The 19,906-nt window shown below is 52.7% G+C and overlaps 1 protein-coding gene across 1 annotated transcript in view; it reads right to left on the bottom strand.

The window, feature by feature from the left end:
* Positions 1–1,158: 1,158 nt before the first annotated feature.
* PLOD1 (procollagen-lysine,2-oxoglutarate 5-dioxygenase 1) overlaps positions 1,159–19,906 on the bottom strand; it is a 31,311-nt gene continuing 12,563 nt past the window's right edge. The window contains exons 7-19 of the mRNA XM_049775317.1: positions 19,087–19,184; positions 18,494–18,595; positions 15,843–15,974; positions 14,663–14,784; positions 13,408–13,512; positions 12,498–12,623; positions 12,114–12,255; positions 10,624–10,737; positions 9,794–9,859; positions 9,303–9,407; positions 6,650–6,796; positions 5,183–5,308; positions 1,159–2,008 (exon numbers count right to left, since the gene is read on the bottom strand). Of these exons, the coding sequence (XP_049631274.1) occupies positions 1,853–2,008; positions 5,183–5,308; positions 6,650–6,796; positions 9,303–9,407; positions 9,794–9,859; positions 10,624–10,737; positions 12,114–12,255; positions 12,498–12,623; positions 13,408–13,512; positions 14,663–14,784; positions 15,843–15,974; positions 18,494–18,595; positions 19,087–19,184 (1,541 nt within the window). The 3' untranslated portion in view covers positions 1,159–1,852. The remainder of the gene's footprint in view (positions 2,009–5,182; positions 5,309–6,649; positions 6,797–9,302; positions 9,408–9,793; positions 9,860–10,623; positions 10,738–12,113; positions 12,256–12,497; positions 12,624–13,407; positions 13,513–14,662; positions 14,785–15,842; positions 15,975–18,493; positions 18,596–19,086; positions 19,185–19,906) is intronic.

The following is a 19,906-nucleotide window of genomic DNA, read 5'->3' as shown; positions in this document are numbered from 1 at the left end:
CAAACATCCTGAGTGGATTTTGGTTTTATTTTTTTGTTTCTTGGGCCACACCCAGTGACGCTGAGGGGTTTCTCCTGTTCTGTGCTCAGAAATTCTCCTGGTTATGTGCTCAGAAATCGCTTCTGGCTTGGGGACCATATGGGACACGGGGGATCGAACCACGGTCCATCCTAGTCAATGCGTGTAAGGCAAATGCCTACCACTTGTGCCACCGCTCTGGCCCGTTTTGTGGGGGGGGGGGGGGAGTTGGACCACACCCGGTAGTGCTCAGGGGTTACTCCTGGATCTGTTCAGAAATTACTACTGGCAGGCTCAGGGGACCATATGGGATGCCAGGAATCAAACCCAAGTCAGCCACATGGAAAGCAAATGCCCTCCTCGCTGTGCTATATCACTCAGGCCCCAGTCCTGAGTATTCTTATAGCTGAGAAAGTCCTGGTAGGCAAGGAGAGGCTGGTAACAGAAAGCTCTTTCTGCAGGAAGTGAAGGCCAGAGTCTGCAGAGACACCCATGCAGATATGAAGACACATACCCCAAGGTGCCAGTGCCTGTCTGGCTCACCAAAGACTCGGGGACAGCTGAGTGAAATGCCTGACATGCCATGCCTGTCACATGCCTGAGTAGCAAACAAACCAGCAAATCTGCTGACAGGTCCTATCTTGCAAATTTTGGCTGATAAAACCCTCCCTGCATAACTGGAGATGGTTTAGGGGGCAGAGGGCCAGCAGCAGAGCAGCTGTCTTGCACATTCAGTGAGTTCAAACCCCAGCACTTCCAGGAGCAGAAAGAAAAAAAAAAAAGCACTGAAGGGGACCAGAGAGATAGCACAGAGTTTAGGGCATTTGCTTTGCGAGCAGCCGATCTGGGTTTGATCCCTGACATCCCATGTGTTTCCTAGTGCCTTCCCATATACACCTTCCCACCTCTGAACCCCTGGCACATAAACTACCTTCCTCTCGGTGGTTGAAATGAGACTTTTTTTTTTTTGGGGGGGGGGCACACCTGGTAATGCTGAGGGGTTACTCCTAGGTATGTGCTCAGAAATCGCTCCTGGCTTGGGAGACTATATGGGATGCCAGGGATCGAACCCAGGTCTGTCCTGGTTCAGCCATGTGCAAGGCAAATGCCCTACCACTGTGCTATCACTCCGGCCCCCACTTTTTTTTTTTTTTTGGTCGAAATGAAACTTTAATAGAAATTTTCCTGATTCGGTCTGTCCCTCTCCAGAGGCACCGGGACAGGGTGACACAGTGCAGTGAGTGGCCATCTGGTTCCCGCCCCCTCGGCAAGGTCAAGGATGAAGCTGTGTCATCTCAGTGCTACTGGCTCTCAGGAGGCTTCTGAGTCACAGACAGTTCCCAGGGGACAACTTCCTGCTTTCATAACAGGATCCAGGGCGGAAGTCATGGTAGTCCCAGGGAGATGGGTGCACGGCTGAAGTCTCAGGGTCTGTCTCTCTTGGGAAACTGGAAACAAGTTTCTGGGACTGTGTCCCAGCTGGGGAGTTGTGGGGTGAGTTTCTGGGCAGCTAGATAAGCCTGCCGGGCTCAGGTCTGCAGCCCAGATCTGCAGAAAGCGCAGGATTGTTCAGGAAGGCAGGTAGAAGGACCAGTTGTTTGTGACCAGTGAGATGAACAGTATTTCCCGAGCTGGTCCAGAGCACCAGGAAAGTCCAGCCAAGGAGGTTCGACTGTGCTGCAGGCCCTACTCTGCTATGTCCAAGGCGAAGCACTCCAAGAGCAAGTGAGAGGTCAAGAGTCTGGAGGTGGCACCAGAATCCTGGGACCCTGTAGCCCCCCAAGGTTGCTGGGCAGTGGTTGTTGATAGAGAGGAAAGGTTCTGAGGAGGCCAGTTAGGGATCAACGAAGGAGACAGCGATGTAGCGGGTGCCCTTGGTGGTGGGGAGCCCTTCGTGGTAGTGCGTGAGTCTCCCGGGGTGCATGAGGGTCCAGCCCTTTCGTGGGGCTCGGACGGAGCAGTTGTAGCGTAGGAACCGACAGCCCCCACCCTGGAAAACAGGAAGAGTCAAGATCCTAAGAGGAAGTGTCCATTCCCTGAGAGGAAATGTCCATTCCCGACAGGAGTGTCTGTTCCCTGACAGGAAGCATCGATTCCCCAATAGGGAGTGTCCATCCTCTAACAGGAAGAAGGGCCTTCTCCCAAAACTTCTTATCTTCCTGTCTGACCAGCAACAGCCATGCAGACCTTAGCATATTAGCTTAGGAGAAATAGATTTGGCGGGGCCGGAGAGATAGCATGGAGGTAAGGCGTTTGCCTTTCATGCAGGAGGTCATCGGTTCGAATCCCGGCGCCCCATATGGTCCCCTGTGCCTGCCAGGAGCAATTTCTGAGCCTGGAGCCAGGAATAACCCCTGAGCACTGCCAGGTGTGACCCAAAAAAAAAAAAAAAGAAATAGATTTGGCATGCTACACATGGGAGTCAGCCTAGAATAATGTTAGCCATTATTTAGCCATATAAACTAGTAACTAGTTTATAATGAACCCAGGCCTCAATTTCCCCTTCTGGAAAATGGGCATGAAACTGCACAGAGAAGGGTTGGAGTGATAGCACAGTGAGTAGGGCATTTGCCTTGCATGTGGCCAACCTGTATTTGATCCCTGACATCTAATATGGTCCCCTGGGCCTGCCAGGAGCGATTTCTAAGCATAGAGCCAGGAGTAACCCCTGAGTGCTGCCGGGTGTGACCCAAAAAAACAAAAACAAAACAAAACAAAAAACTGCATAGAGAAAATTTAATAAGAACTAAAAGCAAAAATACAGGACATGGGGCAGAAGAGATAGCACAGAGGTAGGGCGTTTGCCTTGCATGTGGAAGACCTGGGAGGGACCTGGTTCGATTCCCGGCACCCCATATGGTCCCCAGCCTGCCAGCATTGATTTCTGAGTGCAGAGCCAGGAGTAAGCCCTGAGAATACTGGGTATGGCCCAAATTAGGGGAAAAAAAAAAAAAACAGGGCCCGGAGAGATAGCACAGCGGTGTTTGCCTTGCAAGCAGCCGATCCAGGACCAAAGGTGGTTGGTTCGAATCCCGGTGTCCCATATGGTCCCCGTGCCTGCCAGGAGCTATTCTGAGCAGACAGCCAGGAGTAACCTCTGAGCACCACCGGGTGTGACCCAAAAACCAAAACCAAAACAAAAACAAAAAAACATAAAACAAAAACAAAAACAAAACAAACAAACAAAAAAACAGATATTGCTCTTGTACCTTGGGGTCATCCCCCATGAAGTCCATCAGGTACAACATAGTCTCTCAAAAATATACAGTTGTAAGGGGCCAAAGTGGTGGCATTAGCGGTAATGCATCTGCCTTGCAAGCCCTATCCTAGGATGGACTGCGGTTCGGTTCGATCCCCCAGCATCCCATATGGTCCCCCAAGCCAGGGACAATTTCTGAGCACATATACAGGAGTAGCCCCTGAGCGTCATTGGGTGTGGCCCAAAATACAAACAAACAAAAATTTATATATACAGTTCTGGGACCAGAGGAAAAGCACAGCAGTGGGGCATTTGCCTTGCATGCCGCTGGCCCAGGACGGACCTCGGTTCGATCCCCCGGAGTTTCATATGATCCCTGAGCTCCTGAGCCAGGAGCGATTTCTGAGCATATAGCCAGGAGTAACCCCTGAGTGTCACCAGATGTGGTCCAAAAACAAACAAACAAACAAACAAAATACAGTGTGGTACAGAGCACTGAGTGCAAGCTTTGCATGTGGGAGGCCCAGGTCCCATCTCTGGTACCACACTGTCCCAAATACCACCTTAAACCCCAAAATGGGATTAGTTCCCAAACATTGCAAGTTATGACCAAGAGAAAACAAACAAACAAGAGGGTTTGAGCCAAACGAAGGGTGTTCTATACTCGGAAGTCATTCCTGGTGGTGCTCAGAGGGCTTAAATCTGGTCACCTGTATATAAGACAAGCACCTTAATCCTGGAACTATTTTCCAATCTCTGTAGAAATGGTTTCTGTTATGTTTCTGGATATTGGGACCAGATTCAATAGCTGCCATGAACTACTCCTGGAACTCAAAAGATCACTCCTGAATAAGAGAAGCATATATAGTGCTAGGGACTGAACTGAGTTTAGCCTCATGCAAGGCAAGCACCTGATCCCTGTACTATCTCTCTGGTCTCTGTATATGTTTATGTGTTTTTTAGGGTGAGATGGTTTGCAGGCTATACCTAGCAGTGCTCAGAGATAATTCCTGTTCTGCACTCAGGGCTGGTTCCTGGCAGGCTCTAGGGACCATATGGAATGGCAGGGATTGAAAATGGGTTGGCTGCATGTAAGGCAAGATTCCCCACTGTGCAATCTCTCCAGCATGGTATATCTGTTTTTTGTAGGTGGATCAGTACCTAAGGGGTCAAGTCCCCAATAAAAACTTAAAAAAAATTAAGGTGGGGCCGGAAAGATAGCATGGAGGTAGTGTGTTTGCCTTGCATGCAGAAGGATGGTTGGTTCGAATCCCAGCATTCCATATGGTCCCCTGAGTCTGCCAGGAGCAAGTTCTGAGCATAGAGCCAGGAGTAATCCCTGAGTGCTGCTGGGTGTGACTCCCCCTCAAAAAAATTAAGGAGTGAATAAATGAAGGCCAGGGACTAGAGCAATAGCAAAGTAATGAGAGTGCTTAACATGCACATAGCTGACCCAGGCTTAATTCCTGGGGTCCCATATAGTCCCTGAGCCCTCCAGAAGTGATTTCTGAGCAGAGCCAGAAGTAAGCCCTGAGCATTGCCAGGTATGCCCCCCGCCAAAAGAAAGAAAAATATTGAAAAATGAATGAAAGCCAGTTCCCTAGCTGATCACACCTAAAGACCTTTCTTAGGGCCCTGAGGTCCTGAATTATACCCTCCTTCTTTGGGGTGTGTCCCAGCCAGCCTGTCCTACCACACTCCAAACAGTATCTCAGAATCTCAACTGCAAGAATGAAGTAGTCCCACATTCCTCATTCCTCAGTTCTCATTCCTCAAGGGCTACAGGGCCAGGAAACCCGTCATTGAATCCTGTGAATCCTCAGAAGTCCATGAGGAATTCTCCAAGTTGGCCCAGCTCCGAAATGCACAAGAGGGGAAGCTTGCCTGCAGAGAGACACCCATTCTTCCCCCCACCCCCCCAATCTCCCTTGGGTACAACTTTCCCACTAGCCCTGTGGGGCTCACCTCATAATCTATCCCCACCCGGTTCAGGGCGATGTTGATGGTAAAGGTGGAGGCATCGTGGTGCGGCATCAGTGATGGCTGCTCGTCAGGCTTGTAGCGGACAACAAAGGCCAGGTCGAACTGGGCCTGGGTCAGGGGGACAGCGAGAAAAGAGGGTGAGAGGGGCCAGGCAGGGCATGCAGAAAGACACCTCTTATCTTTGGGAGAGCACCAGCTCATTGTCCTCATATGGATCTGCTTAGAGCAGAGCCTGGAACAAAAAAAGGGAAGTAGGAGAAACGGCAGGGGTGTAGCTCAGTGGTGGAGAACATGCTGGAAGGTATGAAGACCTGGGAGCCTTCCCTGGCACTAGTAATGATCATTGTTATAAGAGCTGGAGAGGGCAGATGGAAGGGAAGTAGAAGAAGGAAGGAAAAGAGGCAGGGGTAAAACTAATTATTAGTACTCTTATTTTAGGGCCATACCAGGCAGTGCAGCATGCGACTGCCAGCTCTGTTACTTATAGATGCTCTCAGTGGTGCTCAAGGGTCCATGAGGTTTCTCACAGACCAAGCCACTAACCCATTCTCCAGCTCAGGACTCCCTTTGACAGCTGTCCAGGTGGCAGATTCCTTACTGACAGGGTCTGGGCACACTCAGAGCAGGTATGAGAAAATCATGGAAGGGGCCAGGGCGAGAGCAGAGCAGGGAGGGCGATTGCCTTGCACACTGTTAAAATGGGTTCAATCCCTGGCACCATATATGGTCCCCTGAGTCATCTCTGAGCAATGCTGAGTGTGACCCCAACACACACACACACAAAAAACAAACATGGGAATAAGGAAGTGATGGGATGGAAGGAGAAGGGAAAGAGAGAGAGAGAGAGAGAGAGAGAGAGAGAGAGAGAGAGAGAGAGAGAGAGAGAGAGAGAGAGAGAGAGAGAGAGAGAAGACAGTGGAGAGGACAGATGGAGCAACAGAAAGGGAATGGGCATGCTGGCTTAATGGGGCTAGCTTGGTAGGCTGGTATAGGAATGACTGAGGCTGGCATTAGGAGACATGAAGGTAGGATTCAAACACATGAAACTAGATTAAAGGTAGCGTGGTCTGCTTGAACCCAAGGCTTCCAGGAGCCCCTTGAGGCTTCACCTTGCCCTCCAACTCCCAAAGCCCCGCCCACCCTGAGACCCCACCCCTGAGTTTCTACTTCACCCCTTCTTAAGTCCCGCCCATAACCCTGAGAGTTCTTCCTGCCCCTACTGAGGCCCCACTCATATCCCACCCACATCACAAGGCTCCACTCCTGCACTGGCAGTCACCCCACTTCCTGAAGTCCCGCCCCATATCACAAGGCCACGCCCCATCTCATGAGGCTCCTCCCTAAGTCTGCCCAGTGGGAGTCCTCCCTCAGCACTGTCCCTTCAAACTCCTTTCCCCATCTTCCTGGCATCTCCCTGCCCTCATCCTGGCTACTCCCAAGAATGCCCACCCTGGTGTAGTAGCCGGGGTAGAGCTTCTCAGTCATGGGGGCGATGTACTCCACCAGGAACTTGTGCCACTCCCGCTCGAAGCTGATCTGGTTCATGTGGATGTCGATGGTTGGCACGTTTTCATAACCACCCTGGATGCGATTATCCTGGCAAGAAAAGCAGAGGCAGGAACTTGTAGATAAGCCAAACTATAGACTTGCTTGGTCCCCTCCTCTCCCCTCCCCTGCACCTGAGAGTATGATGGAGGTTGGTGCCAGGTTTTGCAAATGTAATTTTGTGTATTGACTTTGGGTCAACCCAAAGGGCATTATCCTGGGTGGGCCTGGCCTATGAAGGTCTTTGTTGGCTGTTATTTGGGGTTGGGCTGGTCACCCCTGGTGGTGTTCTGTGGGGGTCAGTCCCAGCGGTGCAGTGGGGAAAGGTGGGGGACATGCATTGTTAGGAATGGAACCCAACCTCATACATGCAAAGCCTATGGAGCTCTCTTGAGCCTTTGTGAAGAAATGCCCTTGGCCTAGAAGCAGCTGCTCTTCTTCAAATGACAGGCTCCCGGGGGCACAAATTCTGTCCCAGGAGCCTGATCCCCAGGATAGACATCCTGGCCTTGCTGGCTCCTTGGCTGTAGCTTTGGAAGACCCTTAGTGGAGGCCCAGACTAAATCACACCTGTACTCCTGACACAAGGAATTAGGAGAGAAATTAGTGGGTCCGTTTCTGCTGTTATTGCCACTATGGGAGTGTGTGTGGAAAGGAGCCACAGTAAACTAGGCAGTGCTCAGGGCCAGAGCCTTTACCTGGCAGTACTGAGGCACCTGGGAAGTGGATGCAGAGGCCCTGGGGTAGCTGGGGCCCTGGCATCTAAGCAGTAGTCAACAGTCCTGAACAAGGGCCCCTGTGCTGAGCAGACCCTGGCTAACCACATGTGCTCTTCCAGTTCCCTGCGTCTGACATACACATCACTCTAGAACCACACATTACTCCAGCTGCTGGCCCAAAGATTAGCCAAGCTCAGGCATCCAGGATGGGGCCTGATGTGCTTTTAAAAATGGCTCCTGTGGGGCCGGGCGGTGGCGCTGGAGGTAAGGTGCCTGCCTTGCCTGCGCCGGCCTAGGACGGACCGCGGTTCGATCCCCCGGCGTCCCATATGGTCCCCCAAGAAGCCAGGAGCAACTTCTGAGCGCATAGCCAGGAGTAACCCCTGAGCGTTACAGGGTGTGGCCCAAAAACCAAAAAAAAAAAAAAAATGGCTCCTGTGGTGGCTGAAGTGATAGCACAGTGAGTAGGTCATTTGCCTTGCAATGCTAAACTAGATTCAACCTCCGGCATCCCATGTGGTTCCCCTGAGCTTGCCAGGAGTAACCTGAGCACCGCCACGTGTGCCCCCCCCCCAAAAAAAAAAAACAAAAAATAAAATAAAAATGGCTTCTGAGGCCTGAGCAATAGAGTAGGGAAGACGCTTGCCTTGTATACAACCAACCCAGCTTTGATCCCTAGCATCTTATAGTCCCCAAGCACCAAAAACAAAAAACAAACAAAAGGCTCCCGGAAGGAATGATTTTGGGGGGGACCAGAAAGATAGAAATACAATAGGTAAGGCACTTCCTTGCATATGCCAACACAGTTTGATCCCCAGCACCACATATGGTCTCCCACATCCCTTGAGGCAGGACCCCTAAGCACAGAGCCAGGATAAGTTGTGAACTCAGTTGTAACCCAAAAATTAAAGAAAGAAAAGAAAATGTTCCTGGGGTCTGGGGAGATTCTCTAAAGGGACAGAACTTAAGTTTTGCATGAATCTGAGCCCAGGTGCCACTAAGACTGGCAAAACTTCCAGGGGCAAAACAAGAAGCAGTAGAAATAGACCAGGGGGAAGAGAGGGAGCTAACTTGGTGTTCAAACCTTGACCTTTCATATATCCCATATGGACCCCCTAAGCACCACCAGGGGGAATTCCTGATGCAAAGCATGGCCAGGTGTGGCCCAAAACCCCTTTGCCTGCCCCCACAAAAAAGAAAAATGTAAAAACAACATTGCTAGTAACAAACCTCTGGGTACAGCCAGGAGTATCCCTGAACACCCCTAGGCACAGTTCAAACATACAGAATACAAATTTAAAAATGGTTCCAGAACTTTCCAAGGTTCTGGTGGAAGTATGGGGTGCCTCTTCTGTGGGGCCCCTGGCTCCTCACATCTATCATGCCACTCGCTTCTGCTCCACTGAATCTGGCACAGAATTGTCTGTCTCACTCATTCTGTGCCTATCTCCTGCCTGACAGCAGCTCGACCATTGTAGAACCAACCAGAAACTGGATATGAAGTGCAACATTGGTGGGTGGCACAAGCAGGGAGTCCCTGCGGGTGCCAAATTTCTCCACCCGGGTGCAAGTAGGACAGCAGGGAGGGATGGTGCTTGCCTTGCACAGTAGCCAACCTAGGTTCCATCTCCAGCATCCCATAGGGTCCCCCACCACCACCAGAAGTCATCCCTGAGCATCACTGGATGTGGCCCCAAAATAAAATGAAACAAAAAAACCCCCAAGTTTCTCCACCCCTCCAGCTCCTCAGGGCCTGGAGACGCCCCTGCCAGTGCCCTCCGAGTGCGGGAGATCTTACAGGAAAGAACCCAGAGAGGAAGAGGGTTCCCCAGGCCCACCTTGTTATCACCCACAGACCACTGGCCATAGTGCTCCATCTCCTCCACCAGCTCGTCACAGGCAGTCTCCGTGAAGATGGGGAACCAGTAGACATCGGGGCAAGGCTGAGAGGGCAAGGGTGGCACGGTCATGGGGTAAGGCATAACACCCTACTCCACACCTGCCCCCTGCTCCCTGCAGAAGCGGATATCAGCAGAGTTCCTGTGGAGACCAAGCCAGCAGTCCTGGGCCTCCCTCCTTAAGGGGCTGCTGTGTAGACTGAGAAGGGACAAGAAGTCCCAAGCCAGAAGGACCATCCTCGGGCCAGGAGGTGACTCAGGGCAGGGCCAGCAGAATAGTTCCTGATCCTGCACAGGGCAGGGCCACAGCTGAGACCTCAGCCTTTCCCTCCCAAGATTCCATAGGAGAGGGTGCTCCCCCACCACCAGGCACAGAATGGGGACCACTAGTACCACCACCACCCCCAGCAACTGCAGGCATGGCTACTTACTGTCTCTACCAGTTTTCCCTCCAGGGCCCTGGTGTAGTTCTCGTGAATGTACTTTTCCTTCCAGTCCTATGAGGAGGCACATGGATTGGGGGCAACAGCCAGATACCCCAGGAGGGGATTTCTTTCCCAAGAACCCCCTGGCCCCCCAATAAGTGAATGGGTGAGTGGATGCATGAACCTGGGTGTGGGGATCAGGACACACCTGCCCCAGAGCTGGTGTCTGATGTGTGTATACATGTGCGTACCTGTGTTGGATCAGGACACGCCTGCCCACATGTGGTGTCTGATGTTTGTATGTGTGTGTATACATGTATGGGATCAGGACACGCCTGCCCACAGACTGGTGTCTTGCACACATCTGTTCATATTTGCTGTATGCAAGTCTGTTACTGTCCCCATGGCCAACACAAGCTCTTACCTGAGACATGGCAGAGCATGTGCCTTGCCTGCAAGAGCTAGTGGCTTTGACCCCTCCCCAAAAACTCCACCCTCCTCTGCCTGGGGGGAGCTCTGGGCTACCGAGTGTCACCCTGAAGGACTCATAAACAAAGGAATAAATGATCCTGACATTGGGACCACGAATCCTCTTCATCCCAACCTGTAGGGGGAGAGTTGGCCTGAGACGGCCCCCTTCAGAATGAAGGTCTCCCTCAAAGACTCAACGCACAAATCCCACCTTTCATCCTCTAGATGGCGCCACCTTTGAAACGGAACCCTCACATCGGGCTCAGCAAGGCCCCTGGGGCCAGTGGTCTAGGCTCTGAGCCCCATTACTCCAAAAGGGGGAGCCCCAGGCCAGCCCTTCCCTGCCACATTCCCTAAGGCCTCACCTCTGGGTTACTGAACACCTCCCAGAGGTCATTGTGCAGGTGGGTGGTCTGGTAACTGTCCAGGGAGAGCAGGTGGCCAAAGGCATGGCGGTTGGTCAGGAAGAGGAACACATCCTGGGGAGAACAGAGAGCTGGGGTCTCCCCATCCGACACCCCCGAGGGCTACCCAGCTGCCTCTGCCCACCAGATTCAAGTTTAGCTCAGGTTTAGGAAGGAACCTGGACTCAATGAGGGGAATAAAACAAATAAAGGAGCAAGGTCCAGGGGTGCATCTCAGAGACAGAGGCCCCGAGTTCGATCCTCAGCACATCCCACATGTGGCCTGTGGTCCCAGGCCACAGCTCTGTGACAAGGAAGACCGATGTGGGGAAGCAGAGGCATCTGATCCCGTAGCTTTGTCCACGGCAGAGCATAATGTGATTGCATTTTTTTGTTTTGTTTTTATTCTAGGCTTATATCTGACAGTGATAAGGAGTTATTCCTAGTTCTGTGCTCAAAGACAACTCTTGGTTTGTTTTCGGGCCACACTCAGCAGTGCTCAAGGCTTATTCCTGGCTTTGCACCCAGGGATCACTCCTGGAAGGCTCAAGGATGCCCCCTTTGAGGTGTCTGTCAGGGATGGAACCTAAAACAGCCACATGTATGGCAAGTGCCCTGACCACTGCAAAATCACCCTGGCTTCACAGTCACATTTTAAAAATCAACCACACTGGGGCCGGCGCAGTGGCGCTAGAGGTAAGGTGTCTGTCTTGCCAGCGCTAGCCTAGGATGGACCGAAGTTTGATCCCCTGGTGTCCCATATGGTCCCCCAAGCCAGGAGCGACTTCTGAGCACATAGCCAGGAGTAACCCCTGAGCGTTACCAGGTGTGGCCCAAAAACAAAACAAAACAAAAAATTAAAAAAAGCAACCACACAGGTTGGGGACTTAGTTCAACAGGCTTGGCTTTGCAAAGCAGCAAGCTTGAATCTGATGCCTAAGCTCTGATGCCAGGAGTCATCCCTAGTACAAGTGGGTATGACCTCTTTCAAAATCAAAAGTCAGCACAAAAATTTGCAGTGGGGTGCACAGAGATGTGAAGGGCATCTCTCAGGCACATTACCTGGAATATGTTTAAATAGAAAGCTTCTGGGGCTGGAGTAATAGCATAGCAGGTAGAAAGTGTGCCTTGCATGCAGCCGACCTAGGTTCAATCCCTGGCATCCCATAGGGTTTCCCTCGCCCATCAGGAGTGATTCCTTAGTGCAGAGCTAGGAAGTAACCTCTGAGCATCACTTGATGTGGCCTCCAAAAAGGATAAATAAATACAGAAAATTTCTTTGGAATCCATCAAAATGCAACTAAATCAACTAGAGGAAGTAACCTCGAATGACCCCACCAGGCCCAGTCTGGTAGCCTTTGCACAGCCTCTCTGAGGTCTCAGAGGCTCCCCCTTTCACAGATTTGCTCCCAAAACCTCAATGGCTCCCCAGAATCTCAGCTCCCCCAGACCTGCTCCCGGACGTTGGCACAGAAGGACATGTCGGCATCCAGCCGGCTGTGCTGGAACAAGGCTGGGTGCTGCAGCTCGGCCCTCAGGATGCTGCCCTTGATCAGGTAGACGCTGGAGATGTAGGGCACGTTCCAGACACCCCTGAGTGAAAGAGGAACAGGTGGAAGGGGGCTCAGGCTGCCAGGAGGGATCTTGGGGATAGGAGGCACAGCAGTGGGGAAGCAGGCCAGGAGCACCCCTGAGCTGATGGATGGGACACCCAGGATGTGTTTCTGCTCTACCAACCTCCTGGCCTCCAAGCCAATGGGAATTTGAGGGGCAACAGGGCAGGAAACTGGGGGACAGGTGGCAGGACTGCAGCACCCCAGCCAATAGACACTTACACTCGGCGGCCCTGCACAATATCAACGTAGTCTTCAGAGCGGGCATAGTAGCCATCTGCACTCAGTGCCCCCCAAAAGTTGGACCACAGCCTCCCTGGGCGGCTCATCAAGGGGGCGATGACATTCCTGAGGGACACATGGTGGGGGAGAGAGTTAGAGGCGGGGAACTCCAGGGTTGCACCTATTGAGGGAGGGTTGGGCCCTTCTGCAGGGCAGCCAGAAGCTGACAAAGGGCTGATGGCAGAAAAGTGGGCAGAACATTCCAGAATAGAGACTCCCAAACTAATCTGGCTCCAGAAAATAACTGATAAAGCAGCCCCAGAAAAATAGTATCTTTTTTTTTGTTTTGTTTTTGGACCACACCAGGTGATGCTCAGAAATCGCCCCTGGCTTAAGGGACCATATGGGACACTGGGGATTGAACAGAGGTCCTTCCTGGGTCAGCTGCATGCAAGGCAAACGCCCTACCGCTTGCTCCACCACTCTGGCCCTGAAAATAATATCTTTAAGCAGAGTGCACACAATAGCAGCCCCCCAGGACTGGTCCAGGCTCCCCTTTCAGGGGCCAGTGCTGCCCACATGGGGTGAAACTATTCTGACCTGAGATCTGCTGGCCAGATGGCACAAGCCCAGCCTAAGAGATGACTGTAAGAAGACGGAAGAAGGGGCCGGAGAGATAGCATGGAGGTAAGGCGTTTGCCTCTCATGCAGGAGGTCATCGGTTCGAATCCCGGCGTCCCATATATGGTCCTCCCGTGCCTGCCAGGAGCAATTTCTGAGCCTGGAGCCAGGAATAACCCCTGAGCACTGCCGGGTGTGACCCAAAAACCACAAAAAAAAAAAAAAAAAAGAACGGAAGAAGACAAAGGAGGAGGCCCCCCCCAGGCACAGGGCTGGCTCCTGGGCTCACTTGTTCTGCTCCATCAGCAGCCGCAGGGCTTTGGGCTCTGTCAGGGCCACATCAGCGTCCAAGCTGAAGTAGTAGGTGCAGCCTCGGTCCTGTCGGCACAGGTCTCTGCAGAGATGGGGGTGTGTGTGTCAGGGATGTGGTCAGGGCGGGGCCACAGCCAGTCACACCCACACCTGTGATCACCAGCCCTAGGCCAAAGTCAGGCTTGCCTTGAGTCTAATCATCTGGAAGGTCCCTCCTCACTCTGAGAACCAAACTCTGGACCAGCCACCCAGTCCAAGGTCTTGGAAAGGCCCGTTCTAGGAAGAACATACCCCACAGATTCCTCACTTTTTTTTTTTTGTTTTTTTTTTTTTTGGTTTTGGGGCCACACCCAGTGGCGCTCATGGGTTACTCCTGGCTCTGCATTAAAAATTGCTCCTGGGGCCGGGCGGTGGCGCTGGAGGTAAGGTGCCTGCCTTACCTGCGCTAGCCTAGGACGGACCGCGGTTCGATCCCCCGGCGTCCCATATGGTCCCCCAAGAAGCCAGGAGCAACTTCTGAGCGCATAGCCAGGAGTAACCCCTGAGCGTCACAGGGTGTGGCCCCCCAAAAAAAAAAAAAAAAGAAATTGCTCCTGGCGGTTCAGGGAATCATATGGGATGTCGGGAATCTAACCTGGCTCGGTCCATCTCAGGTTGGCTGCATGCAAGGCAACCATCTACCGCTGTGCTATCGCTCCAGCCCCAGATTCCTGCACTTTTGAGGGGACAGGGAGCAAATGGATCTTGCCAATCTCAGTATTGTTTAGAGACTTCTAACATTAGAAGAATGTGGGGCTGGACCACAGAGATGGCACGCTTCCTTTGCACACAGCCAACCCAGGTTCAATCCCCTACATGACCCCTCAAGACTGCCAGAAGTAATCCCTGAGCACAGAGTCAAGAGTTAACCCTGAGCACCTCTGGGTATAGCTCCAAGCCCTTCCAAATGCACATACATGGGCCAGATAGATAGTACAGTGAGTAGGGCATCGCCTCGCATGTGTCCCATCTCAGGTTCCCCCAGCATCCAATATGGTCTCTTGAGCCTCGCCGGGAGTGATTCCTGAGCACTGAGCCAGGTATGGTTCAGAGACCATAAATAAAATAATGTCCTTATATATACATATATAGACCTTGCTGGACACCAGCTTGGGGTGTAGACACCACACCCCCTCCCCAGTACAGACACCCTCAGCAGAGACATCTCAGAGAATCTCCAGCCCCCAACTCACGCGCCCATGTTCCTGGCCTCTGCATTGTGCAGCCGCATCTCAGGCCCCACCAGTTTCACAGACCGGAAATCGCTGCCATGTTCAGCCAGGAAGTCCTCCACCTGGGCCTTGTGGTGCTGCTCCTGGGGTGACGAGAAGTGGGGGACACAGGGCCCATGTGGAAAAGCAGCATCTCTCCACTGTGCTCTTTCATTCCTGCACAGCTTATAAGTGTTTCTCCTAATACCAGACTCTCTGTTGCCCACCTCTCGCTCCTGTGACAGTGTTCCCCTGTGCAGGCAGGCCAAGAGCATCATTCGGGACAGCTGGCCCCTTGGGCAGGGCTGCTGACCTCGGGGTGCAGCAGGGACTGGCCTGGTTTTCTCACACATTCCATCTAGATGACCCCTGGATCCTGCTCTGGAAAATGTCTCCACTGGGCTCCGAGGGAAAGAGCAGGAATGCAGAACCCGCTGTGCTACTACCCCAGCCCCTTACTGGTGTTTATTTGTTTTTTGTTTGGGGCCACACCCAGCTGCGATCAGGGGCTACTCCTGGCTCTGCACTTAGAAATTGCTCCTGGCAGGCTCGGGGGACCATATGTGATGCTGGAGATCAAACTGAAGTCCATCCAGGGTTGGCTGTGCAAGGCAAAAGCCCTACTGCTATGCTGCCTCTCTGGCTCATTTATATAAGAGAGTGGCCATGAGAGGGTAGAGAGTAGAGTGTAGAAGGTCTGGGGGAACTGTGGGACAGTGATTGCCAAGAGAAACAGATATAAGTGAGTTAAGCATCCCACGCCTTTGTCCTGGGCATCCCTTCTACCTTGCCAAGCCTCTTTTATTTGCAGGAGGGGAGCTTTGGGCCACACTTGGTAATGCTCAGGGATTTCTTCTGGCTTTGTGCTCAGGAATCACTCCTTGCAGGTTTCAAGAGAACATATAGGGTGCCAGGTTTTGCAGAAACCTGTAAGTGCTTCAGATGTCAACTTGTACACCCACCATTATCAACCCTAGTAACAGACCAAACAGTCCAGAGAGGTTGAGAAACAAGCTGCAAGTCACACAGCCAGTGCAAGCATCGGCCCTGAAGTTCCACCCCCAGAACCTACTGCCCACAGCTATGTGGGCCATATAGGGTTTAGTATCCCAGGGACATCAGGCAACACCCCCAAAGACACCCCACCAAACACTGTACTCACATTGTTGTGAATGAAAAGCCGCATCTGTTTCCGGGGGTATTGAAGGCGCAGGAGCCGCTGGAAGAACAGGGAGAGAAACGGTGTGGGCTGCTCGATGAACACGCCAACCAGCACTATGGGCAGAGCTTCATCCTGCAGAGGGGGTACACGAGAGTCCCACACTGTCCAGCCACAGGGAGCATAAAAGTTCAATACTGTTCTTGGGGCCAGAGAGATAGCATGAAGGTAAGGCATTTGTCTTGCATGCAGAATGACGGTGGTTCAAATACCGGCATCCCATGTGGTCCCCCAAGTATCCCAGGAGCGTATTCTAAGCATAGAGCCAGGAGTAACCCCTGAGCGCTGCCGGGTGTGACCCAAAAACAAAAAAAAAAAAAAAAGATCAATACTGTTCAGTAACAGTATTAGGGTAGGTATGAGTCCCAGAGTCCCACCACAGGGGGCTCATGAGAGTCAACAAGGTCCAGTTACTAGGGGCCACAAGAGTCCTATACTGTTCAACCATTAGGGGGTGCATGAGAGTGCCATGAAGTCTAGCTACTAGAGGGCACAAGAGTCTAATACAGTTCAGCTACTAGGGGGCACTTGAGAGCCCCGCAATGTCCCAACAATAGGGGCGCCTGAGAGTACAGGGTCCAGCCACTAGGAGGCAAAAGAGTTCTATACTTTTCAGCCACTAGGGGGTCATGAGAGTGCAACAAAGTTCAGCCACTAGAGGGCACAAGAGTCCAATACAGTTCAGCTACTAGGAGGCACATGAGAGTCCCGCAGTGTCCCACCACTAGGGGTGCCTGAGAGTACAGGGTCCAGCCACTAGGGGCCGCAAGACTCCTATACCACTAGGGGGTGCATGATCCAGCCACAAGAGGGTGCAAGAGTCCAATGCAGTTCAGCTACTAGGGGGCACATGAGAGTCCCACACTGTCCCCCACTAGGGGGTGCATGAGAGTACAGGGTCCAGCCACTAGGGGGAGTAAGAGTCCTATGCTTTTCAGCCACTAGGGAGCGCAAGAGAGTGCCACAAAGTCCAGGCATTAGGGGGCGCAAGAGTCCTATACTTTTCAGACAATAGGGGGTGCAAGAGTGCCACAAAGTCCCGCCACTAGGGGGCACAAGAGTCCTATACTTTTCAGCCACTAGAAGGTTCATGAGAATGCCACAAAATACAGCCAGTAGAGGGCACAAGAGTCCAATACAGTTTAGCTAGTAGAGGGCACATGAGAGTCCCACAATCTGCCACCACTAGGGGGCGCCTGAGAGTACAAGGTCCAGCCACTAGGAGGCGCATGAGACTACTACAAAGTCCAGCCACTAGGGGGCACAGGAGTCCAATGCAGTTCAGCTACTAGGGGACACATGAGAGTCCTGCAGTGTCCCGCCACTAGGGGGCGCATGCGAGTACATGGTCCAGCCACTAGGGGCGCAAGAGTTGTATGCTTCAGCCACTAGGGGGCGCAAGAGAGTGCCACTAAATCCAGCCACTAGGGCACTAGCGTCCTATACTTTTCAGCCACTAGAGAGTGCATGAGATGCCACAAAGTCCAGCCACTAGAGGGCACAAGAGTCCAATACAGTTCAGCTACTAGGGGGCACATGAGAGTCCCGCAGTGTCCCACCACTAGGGGAGCCTGAGGTACTGGGTCCAGCCATAGGGGCCACAAGACTCCTATACCACTAGGGGGCACATGAGAGTGCTACAAAGTCCAGCCACTAGAGGGCACAAGAGTCCAATGCAGTTCAGCTACTAGGGGGTACAGTGTCCCATCACTTGGGGGCACATGCAAGTACAGCGTCCAGCCACTAGGGGTGCAAAATCCTATGCTTTTCAGCCACTAGGGAGCGCATGAGTGTGCCACAAAGTCCAGCCACTAGGGGGCACAAGAGTCCTATACTTTTCAGTCACTAGGGGGCACCACTAGGGGATGCGTGAGAGTACAGGATCCAGACACTAGGGGGCGCAAGAATCCAATACCTGTTCAGCCACTGGGGGGCGCAAGAGTCCTATACTTTTCAGCCACTGGGAGGCGCTGAGAGTGCCACAAAATCCAGCCACTAGGGGGCGTGTGAGAGTACAGGATCCAGCCATTAGGGGGCGCAAGAATCCAATACCTGTTCAGCCACTGGGGGGCGCGTGAGAATCCCACACTGTCCAAAAGAGGGCCTAGTAAGGACTCTACTTCAAGCAGGATGAGGAGAAACTGGGGTGTTGTGAAGGGAAACAGCAACCTTGGGCCCATTTAAAGCAGCAGGCTGAGATTATGGATGGGAACAGTGGCTGAAAGCTGTAAATGCACGCAAATTACCCAGATTTGATCCCCATAATTTCACATGTGACCCATAAGCCCACCAGAAGTGATTCCTGGGTACAGAGCCAGGAGTAAGCCCTGAGCACGGTTGGGTATGGCCACCCCCCAAAATAATTGTAAAAACACGACTAAAAAGACATGGGATGGGGCAAGGAGATGCCTGGGTCACAGGGATGGGTAAGTGGGGACCTGGAGCCCACTATTATGAGAGGGCTTCTAGGAAGAGGCGTCTTGATGTTAGGGGATAGAGCCTCACCTGGAGAGGTGACCCCTTTACCTCCCTCTAAGACAATAATTGCTTCCAGAATGTTCCAGCCTCAGCCCAAGGCTGGAGTCACCACTCACCGCAATGCCTTTGAGACTGCGCAGGCCCTCTTCACACACCACGCAGCCTGTCTCGAAGGTCCAGAAGCGCGGCACATAGTTAGCCAAATAGTTTAGCTGCAACTGCAAGAAACGGGGGTCTGAGATAAGCTAGCTGCCAGCTGTCCACTTGGTCCTGTCCCCCCCAGGGTGCCACCTGCCACCCCTAAAGGAAGTGATAACCTGTTCTGCTGGAGAGCCCCCCCCCCAAGTTATCCTGTACAGAAAGGGGGGCCCCCGGTGCTGCTTCCTTTCCCGCTTTCCCAATAGCCTGGAGCTGACAACATGCTGATTCCAGGGCCTGCCCTTCTGCCCTCCCCAGGGATCAGGGATGCACTAAAATAATGGGTAGTCAACCTGTGACCCATCCCCACTGTGGCTCTGAAAGGACAGGGCACACATCGGCCCAGGGGTCCCAGGTCCCAGTAGTAATGGACAGAGCATCAGTGAGACCCACAGCGAGGGACAAAGGCATTGAAGGGAACCATGGCATGAGTCAGAGGTGGCAGGCAGTGTGTCCAGCCGGTGGCTTGGGCAGCAGTTGCAGGGCTGTGAGCAGTCCTAGCTCTGCCTACCTTGGTGGGCCCATTGCCATGAATTAGGACCGGGAGGGTGTCATAGACCAGGTTCCTCGCCCTCACATGGCCCTTCTCGAACTTGAGCACGACCTCATCTGGGGGAGAAAGCACAGTCAGAGGCTGCCCTCGGACCCACAGGGATGGGGAGCCCCAACCTCTCGGAGCCCCTCTCCACATCGGGAAAGGGGTGAGGTGGGAGGAAAGACAAGATTGGAGATGCCCTAGGCATGAAGGTCCGGAGGTGCTTTCAGTGCAGCAAGTTATCTAGGTAGAGAGGAGAGACAGACAGACAGACTGCATGCAAGTCTCAGGTTCAGCCTCTTTGCCTGCAGGACAGACAATATAGAAGTTGTCTGGGAGAAGAGACTAGGAAGGGAGCCCTCTGGAGACTGTGAGGGAAGAGGAGCCCCTACAGTGCTCCCAGCTCTCCCCACCCCAATCTCATCAACACTTTTCTTTCTTTCTAAAATTTCTTCTTGTTAGCACAGTGGTAGGGCCTTGCATGCAGCCAACGTGGGACGAACCTGGGTTCAATCCCTCGCATTCCATATGGTCTCCTGAGCCTACCAGGAACGATTTCTGAGCACAGAGTCAGGAGTAACCCCTGAGCACCGCCAGGTGTGCCTCACCACCCGCCAAAATGACATACTACTACATAAAAAAAAATAATCTTGGGCCCAGAGAGATAGCACAGCGGCATTTGCCTTGCAAGCAGCCGATCCAGGACCAAAGGTGGTTGGTTTGAATCCTGATGTCCCATATGGTCCCCCGTGCCTGCCGGGAGCTATTTCTGAGCAGACAGCCAGGAGTAACCCCT

The sequence above is a fragment of the Suncus etruscus genome, chromosome 6 (genome assembly GCF_024139225.1).
Source record: "Suncus etruscus isolate mSunEtr1 chromosome 6, mSunEtr1.pri.cur, whole genome shotgun sequence".
Lineage (NCBI taxonomy): Eukaryota > Metazoa > Chordata > Mammalia > Eulipotyphla > Soricidae > Suncus > Suncus etruscus.
The sequence above is the reverse complement of the archived record's forward strand: the minus strand, read 5'-3'. Positions and strand labels throughout refer to the sequence as shown.